Source organism: Hippoglossus hippoglossus, chromosome 24 (assembly GCF_009819705.1).
Source record: "Hippoglossus hippoglossus isolate fHipHip1 chromosome 24, fHipHip1.pri, whole genome shotgun sequence".
Classification (NCBI taxonomy): domain Eukaryota; kingdom Metazoa; phylum Chordata; class Actinopteri; order Pleuronectiformes; family Pleuronectidae; genus Hippoglossus; species Hippoglossus hippoglossus.
In genome coordinates this window covers 16,863,304-16,891,075 of record NC_047174.1, presented here as the reverse complement: position 1 = coordinate 16,891,075, position 27,772 = coordinate 16,863,304, and the positions used below count along the sequence as shown (strand labels likewise).

The 27,772-nt window shown below is 42.1% G+C and overlaps 1 protein-coding gene across 1 annotated transcript; it reads left to right on the top strand.

Moving 5' to 3' along the window:
* Positions 1–861: 861 nt before the first annotated feature.
* Positions 862–27,772, top strand: emilin1a (elastin microfibril interfacer 1a). The gene is made up of 12 exons (XM_034579975.1): positions 862–1,223; positions 15,698–15,814; positions 18,385–18,581; positions 19,189–19,288; positions 19,729–19,837; positions 19,946–20,119; positions 21,140–22,417; positions 23,253–23,667; positions 24,016–24,141; positions 24,329–24,346; positions 24,448–24,582; positions 26,114–27,772. Exons 1-12 carry the CDS (start codon positions 1,108–1,110, stop codon positions 26,431–26,433), a joined length of 3,105 nt encoding a protein of 1,034 aa, XP_034435866.1. The 5' UTR covers positions 862–1,107; the 3' UTR covers positions 26,434–27,772.

Sequence of the window (27,772 nt, the reverse complement as noted above, 5' to 3'; positions counted from 1 at the left end):
TGATTTAGCAGCATCGCCTCACAGCAAAAATGTTTCCGGTTTGAATCCCGGTTCGGCTGGGGTCTTTCTGCGTGGAGTTTGCATGTTTTCCTGTGTCAGTGTGGGATTTCTCTGGCTACTCCAACCCCCCCACCCACAGTCCAAACACATGCAGATTGGGGTTAGGTCAATTTGAGACTCTATGAAATGACCATAGGTGTGAGGGTGAGTGTGAATGGGTGTTTGTGTCTGTATGTCGGCCCTGTGATTTGCTGGTGACCTGTCCAGGGGGTACCCCGCCTTTTGCCCAATGTCAGCTGGGATTGCCACCCTCAAAGGAAAAGAGGTATAGATAATAGATGACTGAATTTCTATCTAATTTTATTGTTCATTTCTCCTTTTGAGAAACAATATGTAACTTTGCGAAGAAAAGTGTTGTGCAAATAAAGCGTATTATTGTAATTATTATCAAATAAACAGATCTGACCGTGACTTTACTCCATAAAAAAGTTGCACCTGTTTCTGAACTATATCATGCAGCATTTTAAAGTTTTATGTAGTTTACACGATTTTCTTTGATAGTCTTTATCTGCATTTGTTATTACATTTCATGGTATTATAAATTGCATTGGCAGTGTCTTACAGTGACAGTGAAGTGGGTTCAGTTGAATGAACAGAAAAGTGGGTTGAGCTGAAACAGAAAAAAAGTGAGGGTAGAGAGAGAGAGGGAGGGGGGCTAGGGGGTTTACGCACACACACACACGCACACACAGGGGGAGAGAGAGAGAGAGAGAGAGAGAGAGAGAGAGAGAGAGAGAGAGAGAGAGAGAGAGAGAGAGAGAGAGAGAGAGAGAGAGAGAGCCTGAGCTGGCATGACTGCTCCTGGAGCTCTGACAGGAAACTTTTCCTCGTGTTGCTCCGCTGCTCGCTCACACTTCTTCTTCTTCTTCCTCGCCGTCTGACATGCACTTGACTGGACAGTGGCTGAAGTCATGGCTCTCCATCTTCATCGGCCGCCTGCACGTCACTGAGGAGGAGGAGGAGGGAGGCTGTCTGTAGGGAGGAGGAGGAGGACTGTGGCTTTGGGACTTCGTGACATTTGTTTGCCTTTGAGTCACAGCGGACCTGATGATGATGGAGACCTCGTTTTACCTGCTCGCCCTCGTGCTCGCTCGGGTCTGCTCGGGTCTGGGATATTCGGAGTCCAGTGTGCAGGGCGGTCAGAGAGCAGCGAGCAGACACAGGTAGGATCGATCGACCTGATCGAAGTCTCACGTGCGTTTGAAAAGTGTCAATGACCTGTGGTGCGTTCAGGGGTGGCTTGTTTTTACAGCGGCTGCAGTTCTCAGTTTGATAAAAGGGCTTATTTAACGACTGTGATGGTGTCGAGCTGCTGCTGTCCAACTTCGACAACAGAAATTACTAATATTATTATTAATTACTTTGTTTGCATAGCACCTTTCAAAACAGCTGATAAGGTCAAATAAAAACAATTATACAAAACACCAAAGACAACAAGTGAATGAATAGATGCCTATAAAACCAAAGGAAACAAATGATATGATTCAACAGCCCTTAAAAGTGGCAATGGCAAAAGAAAAGGATACAAGAAACCCAAGTAATATAAAAAAAAAACAATCGAGTAAAAGCCATTTGATAAAAGTACAATTATAGTCGATCAGTCGCTATTTGTCAAATTATGAGCATTTTCTCTCATTTTGTATCTATTTGAAACAATTTATTGATAAATCATTAAGTTAGATTATCAATAGATCAATCGATTATGATAAGAATTGTTAGTTGTAGCCCTAGATTACCTCAAGTAGTTGATATTATTTACATTTTTAATTAAAAGAAGTTAGCACCGACAAAAAAAACATTCCCTTTGGATAGCAATTGGGCGAACTCCATCTTTGGGTTTATTTCTCTGATGTGTATACCTCCTTTTGAGTCCATTCTCTACACATGGTGTGAATTGTCCTTCTTTAGAGGAAATGTCTTATTTGTGAGTGGGTCTTTTACTCAGCAGGGACAGAGTAAGTGATGGCCTGTGATGGTTCAGGGGCCCCCGGGCTGGTCAGGGGCTTACAGGGATTTATAGATATTTACTGTTTCCGGGACCCCAAGTGAAAAGTTTTCTGGGGGCCCGTAGTCTCTAGCGGTGCCTCCAGTGTCAGCCTTGTTGGAGGAGAATTTATCCTTCTGCCAGAAAGCATTATGCAGTCGGGTGGAGGTGAATGTGCAGGGATAGTGAACTTTGACTAACACTGTGTTAAAATGGATTTTTCCCACAAAATTTAGTCTTTGGATTGTCACCGGAGTCATTCAGATTTACTGCCACCTTGCCCTCTTTTATGGGACACTATAAGGAAATCATTTAGATCTTAGTGACTTGATTAATAGTCACTCATAAATCTGTGGCTGCTGTTGGAGTCGCCGCTTATAAAGCTGCTATTACTGTCAGTAACTGTCAGCCAGTACATGCATGTTTTATATCCACAAAGTATGTTATTAGCATGTAATTGAACTTCTGCCTGCGGGGGCCTGCGTGTTGACGACCCCCTCACCTATGTGGAAAGATGTGTGTGTGTGTGTGTGTGTGTGTGTGTGTGTGTGTGTGTGTGTGTGTGTGTGTGTGTGTGTGTGTGTGTGTTACTTGTTTGTGTGCATGTAAGTGAATGAATGTCTAAAGTTTTTGGCAATTTCATCATCTGATTATGCAAGTGTGTGTGTATGTATGAATAAAAGAGGTTAAAACAGAAGGAGTGAATGAATGACAGAGCTCTCTTATGTGGCATGTGTCTGCCCGCATGCCTGCATGTGTTTGCACTTAGTGAGTGTGTGTACGCAGGGCTGGGAGTTGAGCTCCTGCAATATGAGCGTCGACCCAGTTTCTGTCCACATCACAGCACAATTTGCTTTTGCCGATGTTGCGGCTGCTGCTGCAGCTGGAAAAAAAAAGACAAGAAAGCATGAGAAGAGACTGGGAGCTGTGATACAACAAGACAGAATGACATGGGATGATTAGAGGGCCTGGGTCCTGAAATACCTTGTTCCTGCTGAAACCAGTAAGCTATGTAGGAGTCAGCATGGCTGGTGTGTGATGTATACACACATACAAAACCACACACACACACGCTGTCAAAGTGAAGCTTCGGGGAAAAGAATGCGCTGGCCCGTGGCAATGCGGTTTGCCCCCCTGACATCTGTTTGAACTCAAGTGATCTGTTTTGACAGATGTGTGAAGTATTCCATAAGTGGTAAAGGCAGCCGAATGAACTGAAGACATCCAGCAGGGGTCTTATGGGGGGGCTCAGGAGGATCCAGAGCCGTCCAACACATCCTCTGCCAAAATGTCAGAGCTACACACCATCTTATCGTATCTGCTGTAGACAGACACAGAGGGGGGGGAGGGAAGGAACCGTGTGTTGGTGTATCCATGCAAGACGCAGGTGGACTGCCAATCTGTTGTGGCTCATGTACAGTTCAAAGGACAAACCATTAGATCACCAATGGAGGGGGACAAGGAGCTGATGCAGAGTTTCATCATTATCATCATCATCATTTTCATCTCTGTCTCTGATTTATCTCACTTATCCTCCTCCTTTGTTTTTTACATTTGGGTTCTCCCTACGGAGGTCTTAAAGGAAGACCGATGACTGATGTACTCTTCTTCAGTCTCTAGATGTCCCGATGTTGTGCTGACATGAGTTTAGATGACAAAATTCTATAAAGATAAATAGATAAATGGCCTGGTCCGTTTTGTGGATTGTAACAGGAAAACCATAATAGTGTCGGACATTTAACCTGGTAATGCAAAAGCTAAACGTCTCTGGTCAACCCACATGAATCTTTCTTTCATGATTTGAGTTTTTTCACGAAATAATCCTTTAGACTTCAGATATAATCATAGATAATGGAGTGCTTCCTTTGTTCCTACTGTTTCAAAGCTATAGGTTCATGAACGTTTCCCTATTGGTTGAGGACGAACTTGAAAAATCGTAATCTCATTCAACACCTTTGCGATGACTGTATCGCTTAAGGTCTAACCATGAGTCTAAACGACTTATTGCGGTTCTGCATGGATATCTCCTAGCACATAAAGTCTTGTATCCGCTCATAAAAGTCATTACAACAAGAGTGTTGAAAATAAAAAATCAGAAGATGCTGGACAATGTTCTTAGAGTTCCTCTTGGAAAACATGTCATCAAGTGGCTGTGAAGTAACAGAGATATATTATTTAATCCCAAGGAGGAAGGAGAAAGGGCTTTTCATATTAAAGGCATGTAAAATCAAAGATGGCCTACATGACTCCTTCTACTTACAGTATGAGTGCGAGTGCAGACAGTGGAAAGAGTCCAGCCATGTATTGACCAAATTCAAATTCCCTGAGATTTCCTGTTATCAATAGAGATTATATTTTCAACAAGTTCGTGAAGATATCCATGCAGAAAAGTGATAAATAATTTATGATCCTTGATCCGGCCTGTGCCCATGGTGTGTAATGGGAGCAAATCCCTGCTGCTATGTTTGAATATATTGTGAAAAGAAAAGTGGAGGCTGTTATATGTCAGTTATAGATTAATGTTCATGTTATTGTACTTACAGTACAGTACAGGGCTAATGACACTTAATTTATGCCTCCTCTGATGTCATTGGGGTTTCGGGAAATGCAACAGGTCAAAAAAACAATTCCTGGAACACACCATTAATAACCAATGGTGATAGACTATCTGAGGACAGAGACTGAAATGAAATTGGAAAAAAAAAAACAATATAACTGAATAACTCTCAGTAATCTAGCTTCTTTAATAATCGCCCAGAATCGCCTCTAGTGCAGAAGAAGGAGACTGTGGTTGCCTGTGGTTGCTCAGAACTTTGCTTGCATGCAAAATGTGCCCCGTACCCATCAATATGAAAATAGTTGCATCTAACCGTCAGCTCAAGACCCAGACTGCCAACTGTGAATTACAAGCTTGTGATTTTATCTATTCGTTTGTGCTGCCTATGAAGTCCTCACTGAACTGTCCCCATTACAGTTCATGAATGAACGCTGTGTCTGCACTGATTCTAATTTCACCAAAATTGTTCGTCTAGTTTTTTGACATATAAACACTGATATTTCAACCACTGTTGGGCAGATTTTTTCTTTGGGACCACCATGAAGTTGAGTTGTGCGGTTTTGGCTTGTTTTGATTTGTGGTTCAAACTTTGATGATCCCTGAACGTTTCATGTATCTGCATGATCTGTCAACATTTTAATTTGTCCAGTTGTTTAGTTTATGACAGTTCCTGCTAAACTGTGGCATTCCCATCAGCCTCAGCTGTACATGTTGGCATGGGAACATCTTAAATCTAGAGTTGGTAATCCTAGCCACTGCTAGAAGCCGTGACACGCTGGCTAACTTCTGGCTATCGTCTCTGCTTCAGCGCTGTATGTCTCTGGTCCTGTGGAGGCAGGGTACGTTCAACAAGGCAGGTCGATTAGTGACGGACAGGTATGCCGACCAATCATTTCATTTGGTCCGAATGAAATGATTGGTTTGTGTTTATTACAGTCCCGTGAGGGCCACAAACACAGGATTTTTGTCTTTTTTCCCCCCGGACAACTTTTCAGAGACAACTTACTTACACCGACCTTTAAGTTTCAACATGGTAAACATGACACCTGCTAAACATCAGCATGTTAGTATTGTCATTGTAATTATTTTGCATTTGAATCTCAAGATGCAACTGTACAGCATCTTCAGAGAAGTATACCATGCTCAGTAATATAATGAAGACAGTAACAACATACCAAGATGCACCCCCGTGTCGTCAGGCTGTTACCGGTCTGTCCTCTTCTTGACCAGCTCTTGGATCGAGTCCAGATTCACTTCATCTGTGTGATTTTCTGCTTTCTGCTAATTAGGCCAGAAAAAAACGAATCTCCTTACATATGTTAATGTAAAATGTGGGAAAAGGGATCCTTGCCAGTCACAGCCTTTGTAACCTAATTAACCGTACTTCCCAGCCATGCATAGCATTCGAGAGGGTCTTCTTTCCAATGTTTAGACAGGGTAAAGTTCCACAAAAGAGATACTCAGCCCATCTCACCACACACGAGCAATCGAAACTTTAAATCTGTCAAGCCAAAGAATAAATGGATCAACATGACAGGACTGAATGTCCTTTTGTGGATGTTGGAGGAGCTTATTCAGTTTTACTTACAGATAAATAGGCTGCACTATTCTGGGCAACTGCTATTTCAAGGCTTGGAGGAGGCTTGTGTTTCGAATGCACCTGCCTCCATAAATGGCTAAAATAGGTCACAAAAAAAACCTGCAAAAGCACGGGCCCATGTATGTGAGCTATAATGTTAAAGCAAATAGCAGTATCATGGACATTCTCTATATATCTTCATGACCGCCAGGCTAAACAATCAGAGACAGAGAGGTTTACACAGTCACGCGGTCCCTTGATGTTGGAACACGTCCAACAGGAGACTTGTGTGTGTGTGTGTGTGTGTGTGTGTGTGTGTGTGTGTGTGTGTGTGTGTGTGTGTGTGTGTATGTGTGCGTGCGCAAGTAAAACTTCATTTTAAGAGAGAACAGAAGTACCTGGAAGAATGTGTGTGTCTGTCGTTATGTGTGTTTGTCTGTCGCCATGCGATCACTCAAGCACGAGTGAGTGAGCTAAAGTGTGTATATTGTCGTCGGTGACTGTGTGCTTTTTGCTGTGTGTACAGGGGGATACCTTTACAAGGAGGTTGGAGGGGTGCTTGACCTCTGGGTCACAGTTCAGACGCCAGGACACTCCCCTTTTCATCCACTCATTCAGGTCGCTGTCAAAGCCTTCCCTTGAAGCTAAATGAAAGATCCGGCAACAATGGGCGTCGCAAAGTGATTTCTTTGTTTAAGCATTATACCTCAGCCTCCTCTTCTTCTGTCTTTCATTCCTTTCTTCCTCCCACTTAGCCATTAATGTCACTTTTGTCACAGAATATTCCCAATTTTACCCACAATCCTCCTCTGTAGGGCTCATGCAAAGGTGCTTTTGAATACAATGAACCTGGTATGTGCGGGTGGAGATGTCGGAACGCGACTTCTTACTCGGCCATGAGGGGTCTGTCTGCTGTTTTATAAGAGTAATGGAATTTATTAGGGAATAAAGCAATGCTGAGACAGGTGCAAGAGTTCCACTCCCGCTGTGTTATGGCTCCATAAATAAGACAGGATGTGTAGTTTCACGTCTCAAAGCCGGGCAGAGAGTTAATGAAGAGCTTTTTACGTGTCTGTAGGAGAACAAAGTGTATGTGTGTTAAATCACATGCATGTAAATGTGTCGTGGCTCGTTTCCTGTTATTGTTTGGGAGGGTCACACTTTTGTTTTTTATGGGATGGATGGCTTTGCGCCCTGTTTCCTAGAATAAACCTATTTTATCATTTACTGTATAAACAGTTTATTTAACATTTAGTGACTAGTGCCAACCTGTCTGTTTGAAAGTAGCTGTTTACTTGATCTGTGGTAATGAGGCTTGCAGTTTTCTTTCTGTAACTGTAAAGTTGATCTGCTGGAATTGAGCCACGACGTGTAAAGAGTAATGATCTGCTGCAGGACTCAGTCCACAGAACCCTGAAGCCACCACTGCTGCACACAGAGCTGTTCACCTGTTTACACAAAGGTCAGTGAAGCTCGACTCAGTACACAGAACCCCAAATAGGAGAATCAGTTGTCGGTGTTTGTGTGCTGGAAGTTGTGTGCAGAGCTTTTTTCGACACTGTGCTTCCTCGGGCCGTTTACAATACACATATAAGGGGGAAGCTGATAAGATGAATAATTCTTGAGATAAACAGACAGACAGACACACAGATATTTCTGGAATTAGTAGATTGAAGACGATACAGTTTTTTCTGTTTCTCCTTAAATAGTCCCTGAACAGTGATCTGGGAACATTTGTGGGTAACAAAGTCAGTGAGTTTATATTTTAATTTTTTTACTGGTCAGTGTTAATGCTGCTCTAATCAATGATTTGACAAAAGTAGTTGCTACAAGCGGCGTTCAGATGAATGAAAAGAGGTCCCACACACGTAGAAGTTTAAAGATGTCCACTTTGTAAGAGAACGAGGCCTAGGCTTAACCCCCCTCTTGATTGTTCTGGACATTTCCTGTTGTTGTGAACGTGTGTCTGACCCGCACAATCTCCTGCTGCGATCTTCATGTGTGAAAGGCCAACTCCAGAAAATGTCCGGCTGGAAATGTCTTTGCGGACATTTTCCGTAGTTAGGGTCTGAAAACAGCAAGTGACAGAACTAGCTCACCTCTACTAAGCATCGTCACATCTCTCACCATATTGCACTGGTTTTAAGGTCACTAACTTTACTGTTGTGTTAAACTTTCACCACTGTCATCATTATGTTCAGACTAACACTAGCTGGTAAGCATGGTGGGGTATTTTTCAAACCCAAATCGTATATTTATTTACAAGTTGAATATAGAGTCAGATATTCCCATCAAAAAGAAATAGCCTTGATGTCTTCTTCATCTTGTTCATCATTTTGCACACGTTATCCCAGCCCGCAGCTGCACGTCATTATATCGAGGAAGTTAACCAGATGTGGTTTTGCCAAATCAACCAGTCATTCCACTTGGAAAAAACAAAACATGATGTTAGAAAACGCTTCCTGTGGAAATTCTAACACCGTGTTTAGTTTTTTTAAGATAATAGTAAATTGGTTTGCCAAATCCTCATCTGGTTCACTTTTCCCCCACTGAGCAGTACACAGCCACCTCTAAAAGAAGCATGAGACAGTCCCGATTGGCACTAAACACTGCCACAAAATTTGCTTTAAATATTGGTTATGTTTGAAAACTTCTCCACAAGAATTTTGTTTAATGTTCTAAAGGCTTCAATAATGTTTGACCGAGCAGCATGAGCCTGTAATGAGTGTTCCACCAGAGGCCATTGAAGTTTGAAGGCTTAAGCAGCTTGAAAGACAGCATTGTAATGTGGTCTCAAGACTTTATAGACTGCTATCTAATGGAAATTGTGCAAATGCGTATTGTAGTTATAAACATTCATTACTATGTGAAGGGACTGGGCTGTTTGTTTCCCTGTGTTGCTGATAAAGGAAACAGGGCGATCAGCTGCTAAACATGCCACACACCTATTCTCTGTCTCACTAATTACATTAAACACCATGTTGACTGGCTGAGACTGTAGACTGGAATTTGAATCTTTATACCTGGAATAAAGGTGCATACGTGTGGGGAAGTGGAAAATTAAGCATATAAGACATGAAGTCTTTATGTGTGTGTGCACGTCCCACTGCCTGTGTGAGTGTCCTTGGCTGGATGTGTGGTACTCTTGGGAATGCATGTCTCTCTCTTTGTGTGTGTGTGTGTGTGTGTGTGTGTGTGTGTGTGTGTGTGTGTGTGTGTGTGTGTGTGTGACCATGTGTGCATGCGTGTGCGCTTGTAATTGTATTTTACTCTTATGGAAAAGATGCCAAGTTAAGTTAGTGGACTTTCATCTCAGGGATTTCTCCGCAGCCATTTGGACTAATGGGACTTTATTGGATTACTGTTTGGAATGCTTAACTTCATACTGGTTAGAGAGGGAGAGAGAGAAAGGGAGAGAGAGAGAGGCCAATGGGTTTAGAGCTGAGCTGTTGTTTTGAAGGTGTTACCAATGCAACAGACAAAATGCTTGTAGGAATACAGGATGTAAATATACAAATTTACTGCCCTTTTTTGTCAAGGGCATACGTCTAGGCACAAGCAGACAAACGCACATACACAACCTCTCAGTGCTAACACTTAGTCATCCTCCCACTAATATAAAGGCTCCTCTTATGTATTTCACTGGAGTGAAGAGTCAGAAATGGAACGATGGAAAACGAACTGGCGGAGAGTTCGGTGGGTACAGTGCTGTAAGTGTGGGTGTTTGGAAGCTGCTGGGATGGTGGGAGTTGGGTGTGCGTGTGTTGTATATGTGCGCATATGTGCGCATATGTGTGCGTGTGCACCACATGTGGGTCTGCTCTGTGGTGGAGGAAAAAAAAAAACCGAGAGAGGAGGTTAGGTTTATTTATGAGACTCAGCGCCTGTTCTCCATCAGAGCAGATAGGGTGTGAACGCTGCCAAATGTATGCTTTATCTGCTGTCTGTGGCCCTGAGCGTGAGCAAGTCGGGATAACAGATCAGCAGAGCGGGTTCCCTGAATCACAGGGACGAAAAACAACACCACGCACACTAGCGCGGGAAGAGACTGAAGCTGTTTATATTTATCACTGCTGTCTGCTTTCAGATGCTAACCTCTTCCATCTGCACTGCTTCAGCTCCCGATGGAGATGCTGGATTCCCTGTTTCTCCAAAACTTTGAGTCTAACATACAAAGTACAACAAACCACAGAACAAGATAACCCAGGAAGGCCTGACATAATGCAGTGAGGATTACTGGATGTACCGCAAGACTCTGGAAAAACACAAGTGGAGAAGCAGCTGTGTTTGGAAGCACTGACTGATTTTAGACATATTGGGGCTGCGTTTTGCTCCAGGCTCTGATGGAGATATTGAATATACCATAACAAACTGAAGGATAGTAAAGCACAGTGTAATTCAATTGGATGCATAGCTTGAGGATGTCAGGTGGATCACTTCGGAGAACCGTAAATCTGTGGAAATACACAGAGGGAGGTACAGCACAGTCTTGATGCTTGGACACTGGATGGTTTTAGCCTCAGGACATTGACTTATGATCCACTTAGGTGACCTCAGGCTGAGCTGAATCCCCTCAAAATGTAAGATTCATTTCAGATCAGTTGAAAGCATCACAATGTAGAGCCGCAGGATGATTTCTTTTGTCATGTTCGTGTATAGCCATTGTGTTGCTGTGGCAGGCTCAGTTTTACCAAGAGTGCAGAGCCACAGAGTCCAGCATTTTATTAGGTTTCTGTTTAAAAACTCCCACACTTTGGGCAAACGGTTCTGGCTTTTAGGTAAAAACTTTAAATCTCAGCGTGGAGATGAGACTGGAGATGAACATAAACAGCATCAGGATTTATTACAATAAGATTATGAAATCCCAATGTGATTTAGTAATTAAAATGTATTATATATGTATATTAATAATGGATATTACAGATGCATTAACATGCAAAAGTATATTTAAAAGTTCATATACAGAGGATATATATTATATACAGTCACCAAGCATCTATAGGGACTTATAGTTACTCCCTTTGCCCTTTGCACATATTCCACAAATATTGGGAACATTCCTCTGAGATTTTATTGATGACATGTTTGCATTTCTACAGATTATTTAGCTGCTCATTTTGCTGCCAACCTCCTGTTCCATCTCCTCACAACAGTTCTACTGGAATCACATCAGTTGACTGTGGAGGTCACTGAAGTTCACTTGGGCAGCTGTAGTTCAGAAATGAGTGCGGGTCGTCCACTTTCAGATGGTCAGTGGTTCAAACCCCAGCTCCTCCAGTTTGCATTCTGAAGTTCCTTGGGCTGTGCGACAGTATGACAGAAAAAGTGCTTCTCTGAGGAGCACTGTGGGAATGTGACCTGTGAGCTCTGTATAAATACAGTTAATTCGTCCATTTACTGAACTCCTAACCTTTGCTTGTGGACATAAAGGGATGAACATGCAGCAACCATAATCAGATAGATTGGTATTCAAACAATAATTGATTGGTATTTAAAGTCTAGGAAATAGCCCCCACGCTTTTTCACCAGCAGCAGCAGCTGTTCACATGAGGCCGATTTTGTCCTTGGATTCATGCTGTTGACTCCACATTCTGACCATTTGCAGCCTCAGCAGAAATCCAGATTCATCTGACCAGGCTACTTGAGAAAATGCTTAACATTAGAATCTGTCAGATAATTTGTCATTTTTACTTTCCCACGTACGGAAGCAACAAGAACAGCAGTCGGGAGGGGATGGGGAGGATGGCACCATGATAAACTCTCCCTTGTTCAGACAAACTCTGGAATGAAGGGGAGGATTAGGGAAACTGGAAAGAGGTATAGCCAGTGATGGATAGAAAGGGAATAGAGAGAGATAAACAGATGGAATAGGAGAGACGCTGGTGGACAGGGATGAAATGAAACCAAAAAAGAGTGATAAAAAGTGGAGGGACGGGGGGGAGGGGGGAGCAAAATGAGTTACACAGAGCGAGGCGCGTCAAGCAGGAGAGTAAGAGTGGCAGATGAAGACAGACAGAAAAAAGAAAGAGACTCCGAGAGACGGACTGACAGACATGAAGTCAGAGAGACGAAAGCTGCTGATTGACTCACCAGCATGAAGGAACTCCTTGTACGCTCCAACTTTTATCCATAAACCCTCAGTTCTGTTCAGATGAATCTGAGAGTGACACTAATTGACCATAATAGCCACCAGGGAAATAGGAGTGGAAAGGGGATTCTGAGTAATATGAAAATGATGATAGAAAGGACGTCAGTGTCTTGAATCTATCTGCAGTGTTATCCCAGAGATATCTGAGGGTCAACGGAGGTCAGGGCGATGGGGACAAATTAACTAGCATGCATACTGGGGGGAGTCTGTGTGTGTTTCATGTGTCCCTGTGTTAAAATTCACATTTTTGAGAATATTTTGTTATGTTAAGTCACCTTGACATCTTTTTCTTTATAGGGACTATTTTAGAACAAGTGCTTGAGTTCGGGTTAAGAAAGGGATTAAGTCCAAACTTGAATTAACTTAAAAGCTGCTATATCTTTATGGATCCAGTGTAATGTGAAAAGTCGGTTACAGTGAAGAAACCACGGTTATTTCAGCTACAGCAGGCAGATAAAAACGTTAGCGACTAGACCTATACATTTTGGAACATAGTTGGAAGATTGCAAAAAAAAGTGTCAACAAAATGAGAGTTAATATTTCACTTACTATTTGCAAATTGGTCAGAAAATGACCTCTCACATAACTGTTTTACTGTATAAACTTTTATCCACAAAATCTTTTATTTAATCCCCACTTCCATCTCAATTATAGTTAGAGATAAAGTTTGAAACTTTCTGCATCAAAGGAGTTAAACCTCAAGTGTTGAAGGAAAAGTTATTAACTTTAAATCAAGTAAGAAATTGATGAAGAATTAGAATGAACATTACGTGAATAAAGACGGAAACGTGACTCCTGGGATGCTAATGTGTCTCCTTGATGTAAAAGTAGGTATCTGTTTTTGGACAGAGGCCCCCAGTCAAGTCCTGATTCCACTTCCTGTTACTGATGCCATTTGGTAGCTAATGCTAGCAAACTGATTTAAATTGCAATAGCTGCTTATCTACCAGATTACACCAACCGCTTAAGATCCATATAAGTGTAAGCTATACATTAAAATGCATTGCACAGAGCGAGGCTCTGTGGGTTTTCCATTCTTCCATTTGTCATTCTTGAAAGAAAATGACTATTGAACTATTCCTTTATCTCAGTGGCTTATTCTAGATACAGTCTTTTGATTTGATTTCGTGTCATATATCCCAAATGGTTTAAGATTAACGTGAAATTATGAATCATGAAAGTTTCTGGCCAACCCTGGCCAAAATATCTAAGTTCTAGTGAAAAACAAGGTTTAGCACCATAAAAGTTTGGATACCACAAGAGATTTTAAAGCCTTTTGCGAGGTCTCAGATGTTAACAAGATGGCGTGTTCCCTATAGAAAAGGCCAAATGATGCAAATTTAAAATCTTCATCAACACTGACTCCAAACCATGTCCCCACAATCAGACATGGGCTCCTCTAAGCAGGTGCCTATTGTGCACTTGTGTAACTCTTAGTGCACTCTAAGAGTTAAAATAACAAATGTCCACAAAGCAGAAGAATGTGATTACAAGACAGCAAAGTGTTTTCATGTTGCTGTTTCCTCCGTTAGTAATGCATTTACAAAGAGAACGCAGTTAAAAGGAACAGTTGAGATCAATTTGAGGTCTGGAAGACCGAGAAAACCGTCTGAGAGAGAGAACTGCTCACAGGAGCGAGGCAGACTTTGAAGTGGTGGTGCTTGGTTTTATTGTGCGGCCACACCTGCACAAATATGGCATTCATGGCAGAGGCGTCAGAACAGAAGTTTACAAAGGAACATCTAAACAAGACTAATGTATTCTGGAAGCGAGTTCTGCGGAGTGAAGAAGTTAAAACACGTTTTGGCAGCAATGAGAAAAGGTGTGTTTGGAGTAAAAAAGGGGGAAGAATCTCATGAAAAGTACACATCTCCACACTGTTAAGCACAGGGGTGGAACAACAGTGCTTTGGACTTGTGTTGCAGCCAGTGGCACGGGGAACATTTCCTTGGTAGAAGGAAGAATGGATTCAATTAAATAGCAGTAAATTCTGTGAACAAATATCACACTGAGTGGCAGGCAACTGGCTGAAGATGAAAAGAGAACAGATTTTACATCAGGGTAAGAATCCTAAACACACCTTAAGAGCCACAAGCTGAGGATTCTTAGCCCTCACAGTCCCTGGACCTAAACATCATTGGAAATATGTCAATAGACCTCAATAGAGCAGTGTCCAGAGTCCAAGAGAATTAAAAGACTCTCAGCCGATTTAAAAAAGTGTTTACAAGCTGTTACACTAAGTGATCAATTGAACTGACAACGCTGGGGGCGCCAAACTTTTGTTTAAGGCTTCCTTCAGTCGGCCGGGCTCAGCCTTAGAGATAGGGCGAGGAGCTCCGACATCCCGAGGGAGCTTGGAGTAGAACTACGGTTGCTTCACGTTGAAAGGGGACAGTTTAAATGGTTCAGGCATCTAGTCAGGATGCCTCTTCTGCGCCTTCCTTTGGAGGTTTGATGGGCACGCCCTGGTGAAGACCCAGAGCTCACTGGAGGGATTATGTATCCCATCTGGCCTGGGGATGCCTCAGGATCCCTCATGAAGAACTGGAAAGCATGGCTAGGGAGAGGGGCGTCTAGGATACCCAAATAAGCAATCTGCTGCGACCAGCTAGCTTCAAGCGACCAGAGCCTGGATAAGACAATGGTTGGAGGGATGGAGGCCTCTTTTCCTCATAATTGTGAAACATAGACAACAACTTAAAAATGCAATCTTGTGTAAAAAAGAAATGGAACATCTTTAACTATATGCCTTGTGGAAATCAAGTTGCTTTTAACTTACTTAGCTAATCACAGCTATAAACAGAAATGTTGACCAGGGTTGCCCAAAGACATTTATTATCAATATCATACTAAGTGTCTGTGGAATGAGTGTTTCTCATGTGGGTGCACAGTTAAACACTACAAGGATATGTGTGGGTTGTGTGTGTGTGTCTTTGTGTGGGTTGGTTGATGTGTAGTTGGGGGTTGGGGGAGGCGTACAATGTGAGCCATTGTTGAAATCGTGCCGTTATCCTGGACTTATCAGACATCTGCACTAGAGGATAATTTCTGGTGAATGTTGTACAGAATAATAATCAGACGGGGTTTTGAGATATTGATCTCAAAAGCCCACTGGAGCCTCACATTCAGCAAGTGACCAGATTTCTGATTATTATTTTTTCCAAATTATTTTTAATTTTAGATATATTTATTTATTTTTTCTTCCTGGAAAACAAAGCACAGCTGCTGAGTGTAAACCATTTGCGCATGTGTCTAAGAGGACTGCTGTGTTTTCTTCAACTCCAGACTGTGAACCCATGATAAAGCTGGCAGTCATTGCACAGTTATTTATTTGTCATTTCCTTTTGGCTTGTGTTTGTGATTTCACAGGAACTGGTGCGCTTATGTGGTGACACGCACTGTTAGCTGTGTGATGGAGGACGGGGTGGAGACGTACATCAAACCGGACTACCAGCGCTGTACCTGGGGACAGTGTCCTAGAGTTGCGTGAGTATCTCTAACTCTCAATATCTCATATTCTGCTCTGATTCACTCTGTGCTGCTGGAATCTCATCTGTATTCAGACTTGGTCGTCCAATTTCCTGTCATCAGTTCCACAGAGTTTTTTTTTTGCATCCTCTAACCATACATCTCCTCTCCCTCTGTCCTTTCCTGGGACACTTTTCATTTTCTGTCCATGTTTTTCTCAGGACAGTTTCAGCAGTATGGCCGGTGTAAAGCCAGAGAATCACATAATTATAGCTCGGTGTTTGAATTGTTAATCTCAGTTCAAAAAAGGAGAGACCGGGTCTGAAGAATCAACAAAATGTATTGCCACGCAGAATAAGTAATGAAAGTGATGTGATATAAATAAATAAGAGTCTATTTGGTGCTTAGACCCCTTGAGATGTCATCAGGGTTGGAACTGCCCCCAGGGTCTTGAAAGTGTTGGTGGTTGAGTGATGGGATCTAGAAAATACTGTGGATCTGATGAGTGGACTTAGCTGGCCTTGACCAGGACCCTGAATATAGAGACTGGAGGTGACTGAGGACGAGGCAATGACATGATTGGCTGATAGAGTTCATGGAAAAATCTAATAGGATTACCAGCCCGCTGTCAGCTGATTAGAAAAGGCAGGGAGGGCAAAAGAGAAGTTTGGATGAATGAGACGTAGAGAAAGTCTTGATCCAAGCTTTATTAATGAAGTACTGGTCTCAACAGACCTGGGGATATCCTATATCATGAACGCTGGATCGAATTTAGTACTGGTGAGTTTGATTGTGAAATCATTCCAGATGTGGTGTTGCAAGACAACATCCGTCAAGTGCTCCTGATGTTTTTCCTCTTTTGAAGTTTGCGAAAGAGTTTGACCCTGGCACTGCTGCTTGATCCCCATGTCTGCCCGGTGTACCAGGGCCTAAACCTGGGCTATGCTAAGAATGAAGCCGACAGGGATTCCAGGAACCACAGTCTAGTATCCTTCCCTTTGAAAACATTCTCGTCTTCTTACGCCGTCTGTCTTTCTTTGTATGACTCTTTTCTTACGCTAACTCTACCCCGACTCCACCTCCCTCCATCTCTCCAAGCCGTGTGTTTTTGTTTTTCCTCTGAGAGTACGCTGGATTCCTTTTTCTCACGCTCTCGGAGCAGGGAGCTGGCAGATGAAAACTTTCAAGGGCACAGTCACAGCTCTGCGATACCTACAGTGACGTTTGTCGGTTGGCATAAAGGAGAACAACCTGCTGAAGTCTCACAGTCTGGGGCTTGTTAAAATGCTTGTGACGCTGCCATAAATCTTTACTGAGAGTTCCGGACAATTCTGGTCTATTTATTGCATTGTTATGGTAACAGGGAGTCCGTTCAGTGGCAGAGTTGAATGGCATTAAAGTGATAAAACTACTAAATTCAAAACAGCTTTCCAAATAAAACATTCATATTGTTTTACAGAGGCCTCGTCTGTGAGCAGTTGATTCTTTGGAAACCGGGACAGAAATAACAATTTAAGTTTACAAAGAACTCGCGACCTCATCCATCATCATCTGATGATTTGGAGCTATTTTCAGACATTAAATGACTCACACATTAATATAAGGAGATGACAGCGATTATATTCAGCACAGGGTTCAAGGACCGCTACTGGTTCCTGACATGTTTATCAGGATCACACCTCAAACTTTAAATCTCATAGTTTTGCGTCTTGGCACAAGTTAACTTTGCGCAAACCCCAAGTGAGACTGGAGCTTAAAGATATAAATCAAATGCTAGCAGCTCTGAAAGGTTGTATTTATGCACAGCAGTCCTTTGCTTTGTTAACATGGTGACGGTACAATGTCCTTTTGTGTTCACCATCTTAGTTTGGTGTGCTACTTTTCTAAGCAACACAAAATATGTTTTTGTTGGAATTTGGTCAAAATCCAAAACATTTGTTTTAAAATGTCAAACAGATGAAGAAACATGGGATGAAGACATTCAGGAGGATTTATCATCTGAGGACCACGATTGACTTATACAAAATCTCATAGGAGTGTTGAAATGTTATTATTATTATTATTATTATTATTGAGGGGGTGAATGGCAAACATGTACTGTAAAGCCCCTTGAATGGGCATCAAGACTGGAAAAGCTCTAAATAAATACAGACCATTTACTTCTGTAGCACCCCAGTGCTTTATAATGCTTTACAGTGGTATTTTACACAAATTGTACCTCCATCAAAAAATTGCAGCTCCTGCGATTTGGAGGTTGCACTTAACCATATTGCGATTTCAATAATATTTATATTGGTCGTTAAGCCCTATGTTGGCCATGTGACGGACTGGCGACCTGTCCAGGGTGGACCCTGCCTCTTGCCCAATGACAGCTGGGATTGGCTTCAGTCCCCCCAGTACACCTTAAAGGATAAGTGGATAAAGGATAATACTACATAAAGTCAAATATCAGCTCAAGTCCAAGTCAAGTCCTTGTTGTGAGGGTTAAATCTGAAGTCACGTCTCATTGATTATTATAGAAAAGCAGTTCTTGTCAACTCAGAGCAAATAAAAACTCAGATGTCATTTTTCAACCGTTTCGTCCTCAGCTACCGGACATACAGGAGGCCAAGGTACAAGGTAGCTTACAAGATGGTGACAGAAATGGAGTGGAAGTGTTGCCATGGTTACTCAGGAGAAGACTGCCGTGAGGGGCCACAGGTGACGACCAACACTCAGGTCAACGGAGGACGACCTCGTGTCACGCAGACGGGCTTCAACACGGGAGGTGGGCAGAGAGGAGAAGGTAGGGATGAAGACTAAAACAGTTTTACTGCTTGTATTAAGGATGCAGGAGTTCTTTAATTTTGTGACATGTAAAAAACTGGAGCACGCTCAAGACATTTCCAAATATATTGAGAGTCTGTAAAAAGATGCACGGTGAAGGACATTCTGAAATTCAGTTTTTTCTTTGTTCTCTGAAATATTTGTTGAATGAATAGGCAATAATCAAAGCTGAAGTTATAAATAAATAAATGCTATTCATGAAGAGTTTGTTAACAGTCGAAAGCTCAGCTTATCTGCATCCTTCCGACTGTTTTGGCTTTAATCTGATTTGGTGGACAGTGCTGGGAACATAAGCAACACAGTCCCCAACTCTCATCTAATTTAGATTCAAACATTGTTAAACTCTGATTGGTTCACAGAAATAAGTGACATCACCTTTTTCCAACTCCCTACAAAAACAAAGAGCTGGTTTGGCCCTAAATGTTTATGTGAAACCACATTGTTCATTTTACGCCAATTGAGAAAAGGGGGTTTCAGGGCCTGTTGCAAATGGATTTCTTTCTTTTTAGGAATTAAAGTCTACATTTCCTCTTTCACATTGAGCATCCATTTCTAATTGTCTCAAGGTGACAGTGAGAAGATCAAACAGCTGGAGGAGACGATCCGCGGCCTGACCAAAGACCTCCACAACGTGCAGACCACCATTCACGGCATAAACCAGAGGCTGTAAGTGAATGCTGCTCTTAATATGTCATGCACAATGATTTGCTTCATGGGGTGCCAGAAACGCTAATGCAGTGTCACCCAGAATGCTGACGGAAACACAGCGTGTATCTTTTCCTGTTTGATAATGTTTATTGCATCAGTTCAGAGAGGATATGCTTGTTTATTCACATATGCACAGAGATTGGTCATTAGTTTGGGAAAGCAGAAATAGCTAATCCACAAAGAAATGTATCCGGTGACGGTTATTGCACTTGTCTTAGCAGAATTAGTGCAATTTAGACTCAATGGAAATTCCCATCCTCTTTATACACAACACATCCTGAGCACATGAGTCATTTTTTCACCCTCCACTTTGATGACATTATATTTAACACATGACTCTTTTTTAATGACAAACATTTACCAGAATTAAAGAAGATAACATCTTTCCCTCTTTATAGACCTGGTCTGAATGGTGCGCTTGTTCCCGCTGATTCAGCTCAGCCACACATGAAGGACACCATCAACAACATCCAGAACAAGCTGGACCACCTGTATAACAGGACGCAGGTGAGAAATAAATATCTGTTTTTTCTGCCTGTCTAGATATCTACAGTTTAAATAAGTAAATGTAAGGATAGGCCACCTTCACCCATGTGAATATTTGGTTGTCGTCAGGTCCATGATCAGACCCTGCTCACCATCAACAACCACCTGGTGAACGGTGGCAGCAATGAACTGGACGGAGTGGCCGGAGGAGGAGGATCTGTGGGGAACCAGCTGAACACGCTGAAGGAGGAGATACTGACGGAGCTGGAGAGGAGGGTGACCTTGTCCTGCTCGGCCTGTCAGGTGAACCTCATATGTGTGGAAAATCAAATCAACAGGGCAAAAATGTTTTCGTAAAGGGTTTATCATAACTTATTATACTTAAATAATATGAGAATAACATAAAGTCCAAAAAAGGATGTAATCAGTTGTTTTCACCGTAAAATTGCCATGCGTTTACTTTGCCCCCTGTGGTGCTCTGTCAGTGATTTCAGCTTCCTGCCTGAAGCAATAAAAGATAATGGCCACATGCTGGCTGTAATATGAGAAAACAGCCCTCCCACAAAAGCCGCTGCACAAACAAACAGTAAAATTAAAAACAGCACTGCGAAAACATCGATAATCACGCGGTGATATAAAGGAAAGAACAACCATTTTCCAGCTGTGCAGAATAATTGGTGGGTTCGGGCTGCGCAGAAAACAATTATTTTTTATATAAACATCGTTTTTATTCCACTTATTTTCACCTGGACACTTTAACCACAACTTTTCTACCACAACACCACCCATCAAAATTTATAAAATATTATGGGACAGCAACAGAGGAGAATTTGTGGTGCATATTCTTAAATAGGAACCAATTTTATTTGAAAAGAGTTGTATTAAGTCTTTAGTGGCACTAGGGGGGCGCTGTATAATATCTGGTGATTTGCCTTGAGGGTTTGCACTAGAGTCAGAATTGATTGCGGCTGAAAAGGAATGGGGGTATGGAGTTGAAAAGGAATGAGCTTATCAGACCACTGTAGTTCACTCATTATTCCTGTTTGAGAATAGCAGTTCGAGGCTACATTAGCCGCAACTAGCTTAGCCGAACCCTGAAACAAACTTTTACTAGTTAAGTTGCATTGTGGGTAGTGTGGGTGTGCATTTTACCCCACTGAGGCCCCAAGATACAGATTAACTTTCAAATCAGACAGTATGGAATGGAACAACACTTCCAAAACCCTGTACAAGAGAAACCTGACTTTGACAAACAGAAGAAATCGATACAAGCCATACAGCTCAGAAAAAAAACCCAATAATATATATTATAATTCCTTTCAGGCTGGTGTGGAGGACCTGAAGCGTCAGCAGCAAGATGACAGGGAGAGGATCACGGCCCTGGAGAAGATGGTCGGCTCCATTGACCAGCAGTTGAGGCAGAGCTTGGACATTTCACGCAGTGAGACTGAACGCTCCCAGACCTGCTGCAAAACCATCACAGAGCTGGAAAAGAAGCTGTTAAATGTCGAGGTCAGAGTCACCTCCACTGCTAACAAATGTGAAACCATTAAAGGCCGTCTGGATAAGGAGCTTGTTGGGACAGGTGGAGGAAAGGGACGAGTGACGGAGGACAGGTTGAATGGCAGACTGAGAGAGTTGGAGAAGAGGTTGAACAACACCGTGAGGAAGACAGAGCAGAGGTGTACCAATAGCGGGAACAACTTGAAGGACACTGTGCAGAGAGACGTCACACAGCTGCGTAACATGGTCCTCACTCAGCTGGATGACCACAGCTTTAAGATAGGGAAAATGGAGCTGGACGTGGCCGTTCTCGGAGACACGGTTAGAGATCACAGTCGACGTTTAGGTCAGCTGGAGAACATCACATTCTTCTTGGACAGTAGGTTGACGTCAACAACAAAGATGTGCAATGAGTCCTGCGGGCCTAATGGAAAAGGTCGTAAGACTGATGACACTGTGAAAACGCTGGAGTGGAGAGTCGTAGCCAATCAAGGCGAGATCCAGAAGTTTAACACCAAGTTGAATGATTTGTCCATGTCCGGAGATTCTCTGAGTGACAAAGTCATCAACTTAACGGACGATGTCAAAAAGATTATATCTGTGACAGGGAAAAACGGTGAGCACTTTAACCGGATTGTCACCGAGATCGAAACGTTGGTCAGCAATTTTGAGGAATGTTCTATTTGCAGCTCTATAAAGGACGATTTGAGCTCACTTACAAACTCCACCGCCATCGGTCTGGGCAGGTGCCAGGCAGAGCTGACCGATCTGCGCAGGAAAGTGGACTCGGGAGAATCTGTCTGCTCTCAGGTGTGCTCCAACCTGCAGGAGGAAGTCGGGCGGCTCAGAGAGGAAGTGGAGGAGTGCACAGGACAGTGTAAAAACAACATAAATGACCTGAAGAAGCGTCTGGATGGCCACACTGTGCACAACGGAAGATTAGGAGGGGATCTGAAGTCCATCCAAGGAGAGCTGGCTGGGGTCACGTTCACGTTTAACTCCATTAATGACACTCTGAAAGGCCTGGGAAGGACTGTACAAACACATGGGAACATGTTAACTGATCTGACCGACAACAAGGACGACATTATTTCTGAGGTAAGCTAATTATGAGAATAAAGTTGCTGCCACTAACATAGCTTTTGTGTATTATATTTGGAACCCCTTAAATTTAAGTAAGTTCCAATTTTTTTTTTATACCTGCAGTTCTGTGATGCTGTCCTGTTAAACGGCAGTGCTTTGAACTAAATGTGAACATAATAAGCTATTGTGATCGGACCAAGTCATTATCCATACTCTGATTTTGTTTTAAAACAGCATTTTAATACTGTAAAAAAATATCTATATATGTAGTAAGTGTATATATAAAAAAATCCAGGAAAATAATCATATTGGTCTTGCAAAAAATGTTCCTCAAGGTTCCCCCTCAGTTCTTACGTAGTTAACACTTCTGACCCCTCACATTTTTCTTGTGACCCTTTTGGGGAGAACTGCTGTATTATATATAATAAAGTTTAAATAATGTTTCTCAGGATTACACAGAAAAGATCAAACTACCATTAAAATAATGCTTATGATAATTTACTGATTATCTGTGTTGTTTTATTAAACATGTGCACGTCGGATGATAATTTTTCTTTATGTGAAGTGAAAACAATATTGTGTCACTCAAACATGTCTCAATCATTATCTTGGCAACAGTGTTTTCACATAATATTATTGTAGTTGTGAAAATATTCAAGCATATTGCAAATATTTGACTCATGTTGACAGACACGGTTTAGATAATATTCTTACATATATTTGTGTTCATAAGATACTGTAGATAAATAAATGGTAGCAAAGATGGGGAAAAGTATATTTAGAGTAGAACTTTGTCAAAGGAAGCTCATCCAAAATATACACATTAACGTGTATCTACTTTCTCCACTAGGTGAACAACTTGCAGAAGGAGCTGACAGATCATGTTGATGACTCTGGGATTCGATTCGGCGGCCTGGGCAAAGAGATCCAAATAATAAGGAGCAACTATGAGACGGAGGTGGGGGAGTGCAGGCGGTCCAGCGACGGCCTGGACCGAAGACTCTCCAAGCTGGAGGGAGTGTGCGGACGATTTGACACGTTTTCCGACAGCCTGGAGAGGATCAAGGAGGGCTTGAACCGACATGTGTCTGGGCTGTGGAGCTGCGTTAATGGACTCAACGTCACGGTAACATCTCACGGAGATCTTATCGACGATATCCAGAACGTACAGCTGTGGGACGTCCACACCAAGATACACACGCTGAATTCCTCTGTCTTGGATTTGGCCAGGGAGTTCCACAGTTTCATAGAACAGGACTTCATGGGTAAGTTTGAAAAGTTAGATGAAGGTCATGGGATTTGACTTTTGGATAAGAGATACAGTCAGTTGAGGGAAGACATGGTCAGGATGATGTAAAAATAGAACAAAGAAGGAATCCAGCCTGTTATCCTCATCCTCAAGCATTTACTTAAGAGCCCATAAAGTCTGTAATCTATCTGAAAGAGCAGTTTTAGTAAACATTAGGGTGAAAAGCACATCCTGAGTCACACTAGGTTAAATGTCTTAGCTGTCTTGACTTACTGTACATGTCTTCGAGACACTGTTCATGGTAAAGAGATTTTCACTGCGGCCTCTCATTTGTTCTGTGTCTCTAAACATTACCCGCCTCCAGGTCCACCCGGTCTGCCAGGACACCGTGGAGAGAGAGGGGAGCGTGGACTCCAGGGTGTTGTAGGACCCCAAGGAAGGGTGGGACCCGCAGGCAAAGAAGGCAGGCAGGGGCCATTGGGACCCCCAGGTAAAGACAACAAACATTGCTGATACTTTGTTTAATTTAATAACACTGGCTGATTTACAGTTGTATCTTTGATCTTTCTTTCTGCACATCTACTGTAGATACATTGATGTAAGAATAAAAATGAAACGGCAAGAGTGACAATGTTTGTTGATTAACTCAGTTTTTTATCTTTCCTTTTACTTCTCAGGTCTCAGAGGTGAACAGGGTATGTGTTGCTTTTTCCCCCGACACCAGATGAAAGCTCCCATTACACTTTGATCTTTATTTCCCTCTGACTCCTACTCTCTGTTTCTCCTCCCTGATTAGGTCCTGCAGGGTCTGATGCCCACGTGCCACGCCTCTCCTTCTCTGCCGCACTGACTCGTCCAATGAGAAGCCCAGGAACAATTGTGTTTAATGAGATCTTTGCCAATGAAGATAATATCTACAATCCCCAAACAGGTCAGTTTTAGGTTTTTGTCAGGTTTAATAATTACACTCTCCCTTTTCCAATTAAGACGAGATGAAAACCTAGTGTATGGCGTGGCCCATTAAGACTACATGTTAACCAGCAGTCACTTCCAAGCTGCTGCTCTGTTCTGCTTGAGTCCTGATTTAATAACCACAAACAGAATATTATAAAAGTCCAGTCTAATAGTCAACAAAAGCACTGCACACATACTTTCAGTTGAATGAGATACTTAAGCCCTTTTCAGACATGGCCCCTCTGCATTATTCAGGCGAGAGGCGGAGCACCTGGGTGCAGCAGGTAGAGACAGGAAGTAGCATATTCATTCTGCTACGGAGATCACTTGATCATGAGATATTTGGTCCCCCCCCTCTCGATTGGGGTGATGTGATAGAGAATTTGGTGCTGTGTTCACACATCGAATTCTCTTGAGTTTTTACGGACTTATAATATGAAAATATAGAGTATGTGCGGAGTTCAATGCATGTCTGAAAGCAGCTGTAGAGAGGTCTGCTTGCAGAGGGAAAGTGGCATGACCTAAGATTTGTGGGTCAACACTTGTGACCCTGCTTTTAAGTAGCGTGAGGTTTGTCCCAAAAGATACAACTTCGTCGCCAGGTACTTTTTTAAAAAAAAAGTTGCCAAATGGTTCTGAAAGGGTGCTTAATTGGCCACATTGTTTGTAAACACCCCCTTGATGATGTAATAACAACTGTTTTTGCCAAGCCGTTTGGTAAGAACCACAGGTAATTGGAAATTCAGTCAGTCCATTAGTCAGTGAAAGACATTTATGTTTATAGGACTTCCCGCACTGTTGCAGTCCAGCCAAAAATATTATGAATTTACAGTCATATCACTCAAATTACAAAAACATCATATTTTCTGGCTTAATGTGTTTTCTGACTGGTGGTATCAAGCCATACACATAATTTGGTTTGATTTTCCCAAGGTTAGTATAAAACGTCTGCTGACATTGCAGTTTAAATTCTATTTGCCATGCTCACAGCTGGGATTTGGTTTTAGATACCTTAACAGAATGAGTGTGTCTTGTTATTTCTGTAAGTTAGAGTGCAAAATGTGTATACCCATGTCAATATCACCCACATTTGTTATTATATCTCTTTCAATATTTTTCAAGAATGTAGGTTGGTAGCTAGCTAGCATTGTGGGGGGAAAAGCATCATACTTAGTGCAAATTAGGCTCATATGTGAAAGTGGTAGCAGAAATCTAGTGATGGATATCTCAAAGAACTCTGTGGCTAGATATAACTTTATCATTCCATATTTTTTCATATGACCTTATTCACTTTAAAATAGAGTCATCACCATTCATTGACTTTAATGTGATTTTACACATTTTATTACATTTTGCAATATTATTAATTCACCTCAAAGTTTATGAAAGTTAAAGGAATTATACAATACAAACCTTCATCCATTGTGAAATAAGGAAGTCTGAGCTCTTTGCGAAACAGCAAATGCACAACAGTGATATCCTCCTTTTTACCTGCTTCCTTTCTCCAGGTTATTTCACAGCTCCAGTGAAAGGGAAGTACTTCTTCAGTGGCATTCTTACGGGCCACAAGAACATGAAGATCGAGGCCGTGTTGTCCAAGTCCAACATCGGCGTGGCCCGAGTGGACTCAGCTGGCTATCAGCCCGAGGGCCTGGAGAAACCCATGGCAGAGGCCAAACACATTCCTGGAGCCCTGGCCGTCTTCAACGTCATCCTGCCCATGGAGGCCGGCGACACGGTCTGCATCGATCTCGTCACCGGGAAGCTGGCCTACTCCTCCGAACCTCTGACCATCTTTAGTGGGATGCTGCTGTACGAGACCGTCTGATTGGATCTGGTTTCCTTATGATGAGTCGGGCCGGGTGAAACTTTCCTTACACAAGCATCTGGTTTGTCTGATGAACTCTAAGAGACAGAGCCAGAGACTGAGCAGTCAAGACTGCAAGACTGAAATAACCGGACTGGATTTATTCAGCGAGAAAATAGAAGATATACTTTACACTTAACATTATGTGCTAAGAAAGAAGGAAAACCCATTTTCAAACAATAATTTGGGTTTTGTGTGTAACAGCTTTAAGGAAAACTGTTTGTGCGAGGAGCAATTGTGTGTTTTTGCTATTTGACACATAGTTTCTTCAGAAAAAGCCCCCGCAGGGTTATCATATAATTGCATACTTCTATAAACTTGAATTCTTCACTGATAACACAAAGATAGCCTTTCATGTCTTACTGGTGTAATTGAAAGGCAATTTGACAAAAACGATATAGGACAGAGGATGTGTGTTGTTTGTTTGGTTATCCACCCACCACATATCAAATGTTCAGAGGTTATTACACTTTTTTTTTCTGTATCTAGCGTAATCTTCTTTTCTTTCCATTTTGCTCACAGTTTCGTTTTGACCGCAAGCAAATTCCCAGAAACATAATGGTGAATAGTAATTGTCTTGGAGAGCATTCAGAGTGATGTAGGCGGCGCTGGGCACAGTCCAAACCACTATTCTTTGGAGGGAAAATCACAAATGAAGTCACCGACAGTTCAGACGGGAAACCACAGGATTTAAAAAATCATAGCTCAGCAAGACAATAAGACCATTTTAGGACAGACAGAAGGAGCATGGCCAGAGGGAAGAGTGGGGATTTTTTGTCTCTTACCTAATAAGGGCCATCTAAACTTGCTGGAGGATCAAGTAGTTGAACTTATGAGTCTGTCTTACAATGGAATTTCTATGTAATCCTAACAATAACAAATAATGAAGCTACACATGCAGTTGTCTCTATGCTACAAATCCCAACTCTTTCATGGTGCACACTCGTCCTGCGTCTAATTAAAATGCCTCCAGAGGAAAATATGTGCATGATATTAAGTTTGTAGATATTCTTGAATTGATTTTTTTAAGGAACAATGCAGCAGATTGGGCCCCATATTGCATTATATTTATATTAAGGTGAATGTAACACATTAATTCACATACTTTGACAAAGAAAAATCAGTGTTAAGAGTGGAAATGTATTTTTGTGTCTCTCGACATTGTATAACCGTGAAGGAATGTAAATATTTGGCTCTTATAAGATTTTTATGAATTACCACTTCACTTTGCCAGGTACTGTACATGTTTTGTATGTTGTTGCCACGTGTGCCTCAAATACAGATACCCAGTTTTACACAG

What these genes read in the sequence shown, in the direction of transcription:
- emilin1a (XM_034579975.1), top strand. Translation starts at nt 1,108, where the DNA reads ATGATGATGGAGACCTCGTTTTACCTGCTCGCCCTCGTGCTCGCTCGG. An exon ending in GGACAGTGTCCTAGAGTTGC is followed by an intron (nt 15,815 to 18,384) that starts GTGAGTATCTCT and finishes TTTCGTCCTCAG; the next exon opens with CTACCGGACATACAGGAGGC. An exon ending in TATCTACAATCCCCAAACAG is followed by an intron (nt 24,583 to 26,113) that starts GTCAGTTTTAGG and finishes TCCTTTCTCCAG; the next exon opens with GTTATTTCACAGCTCCAGTG.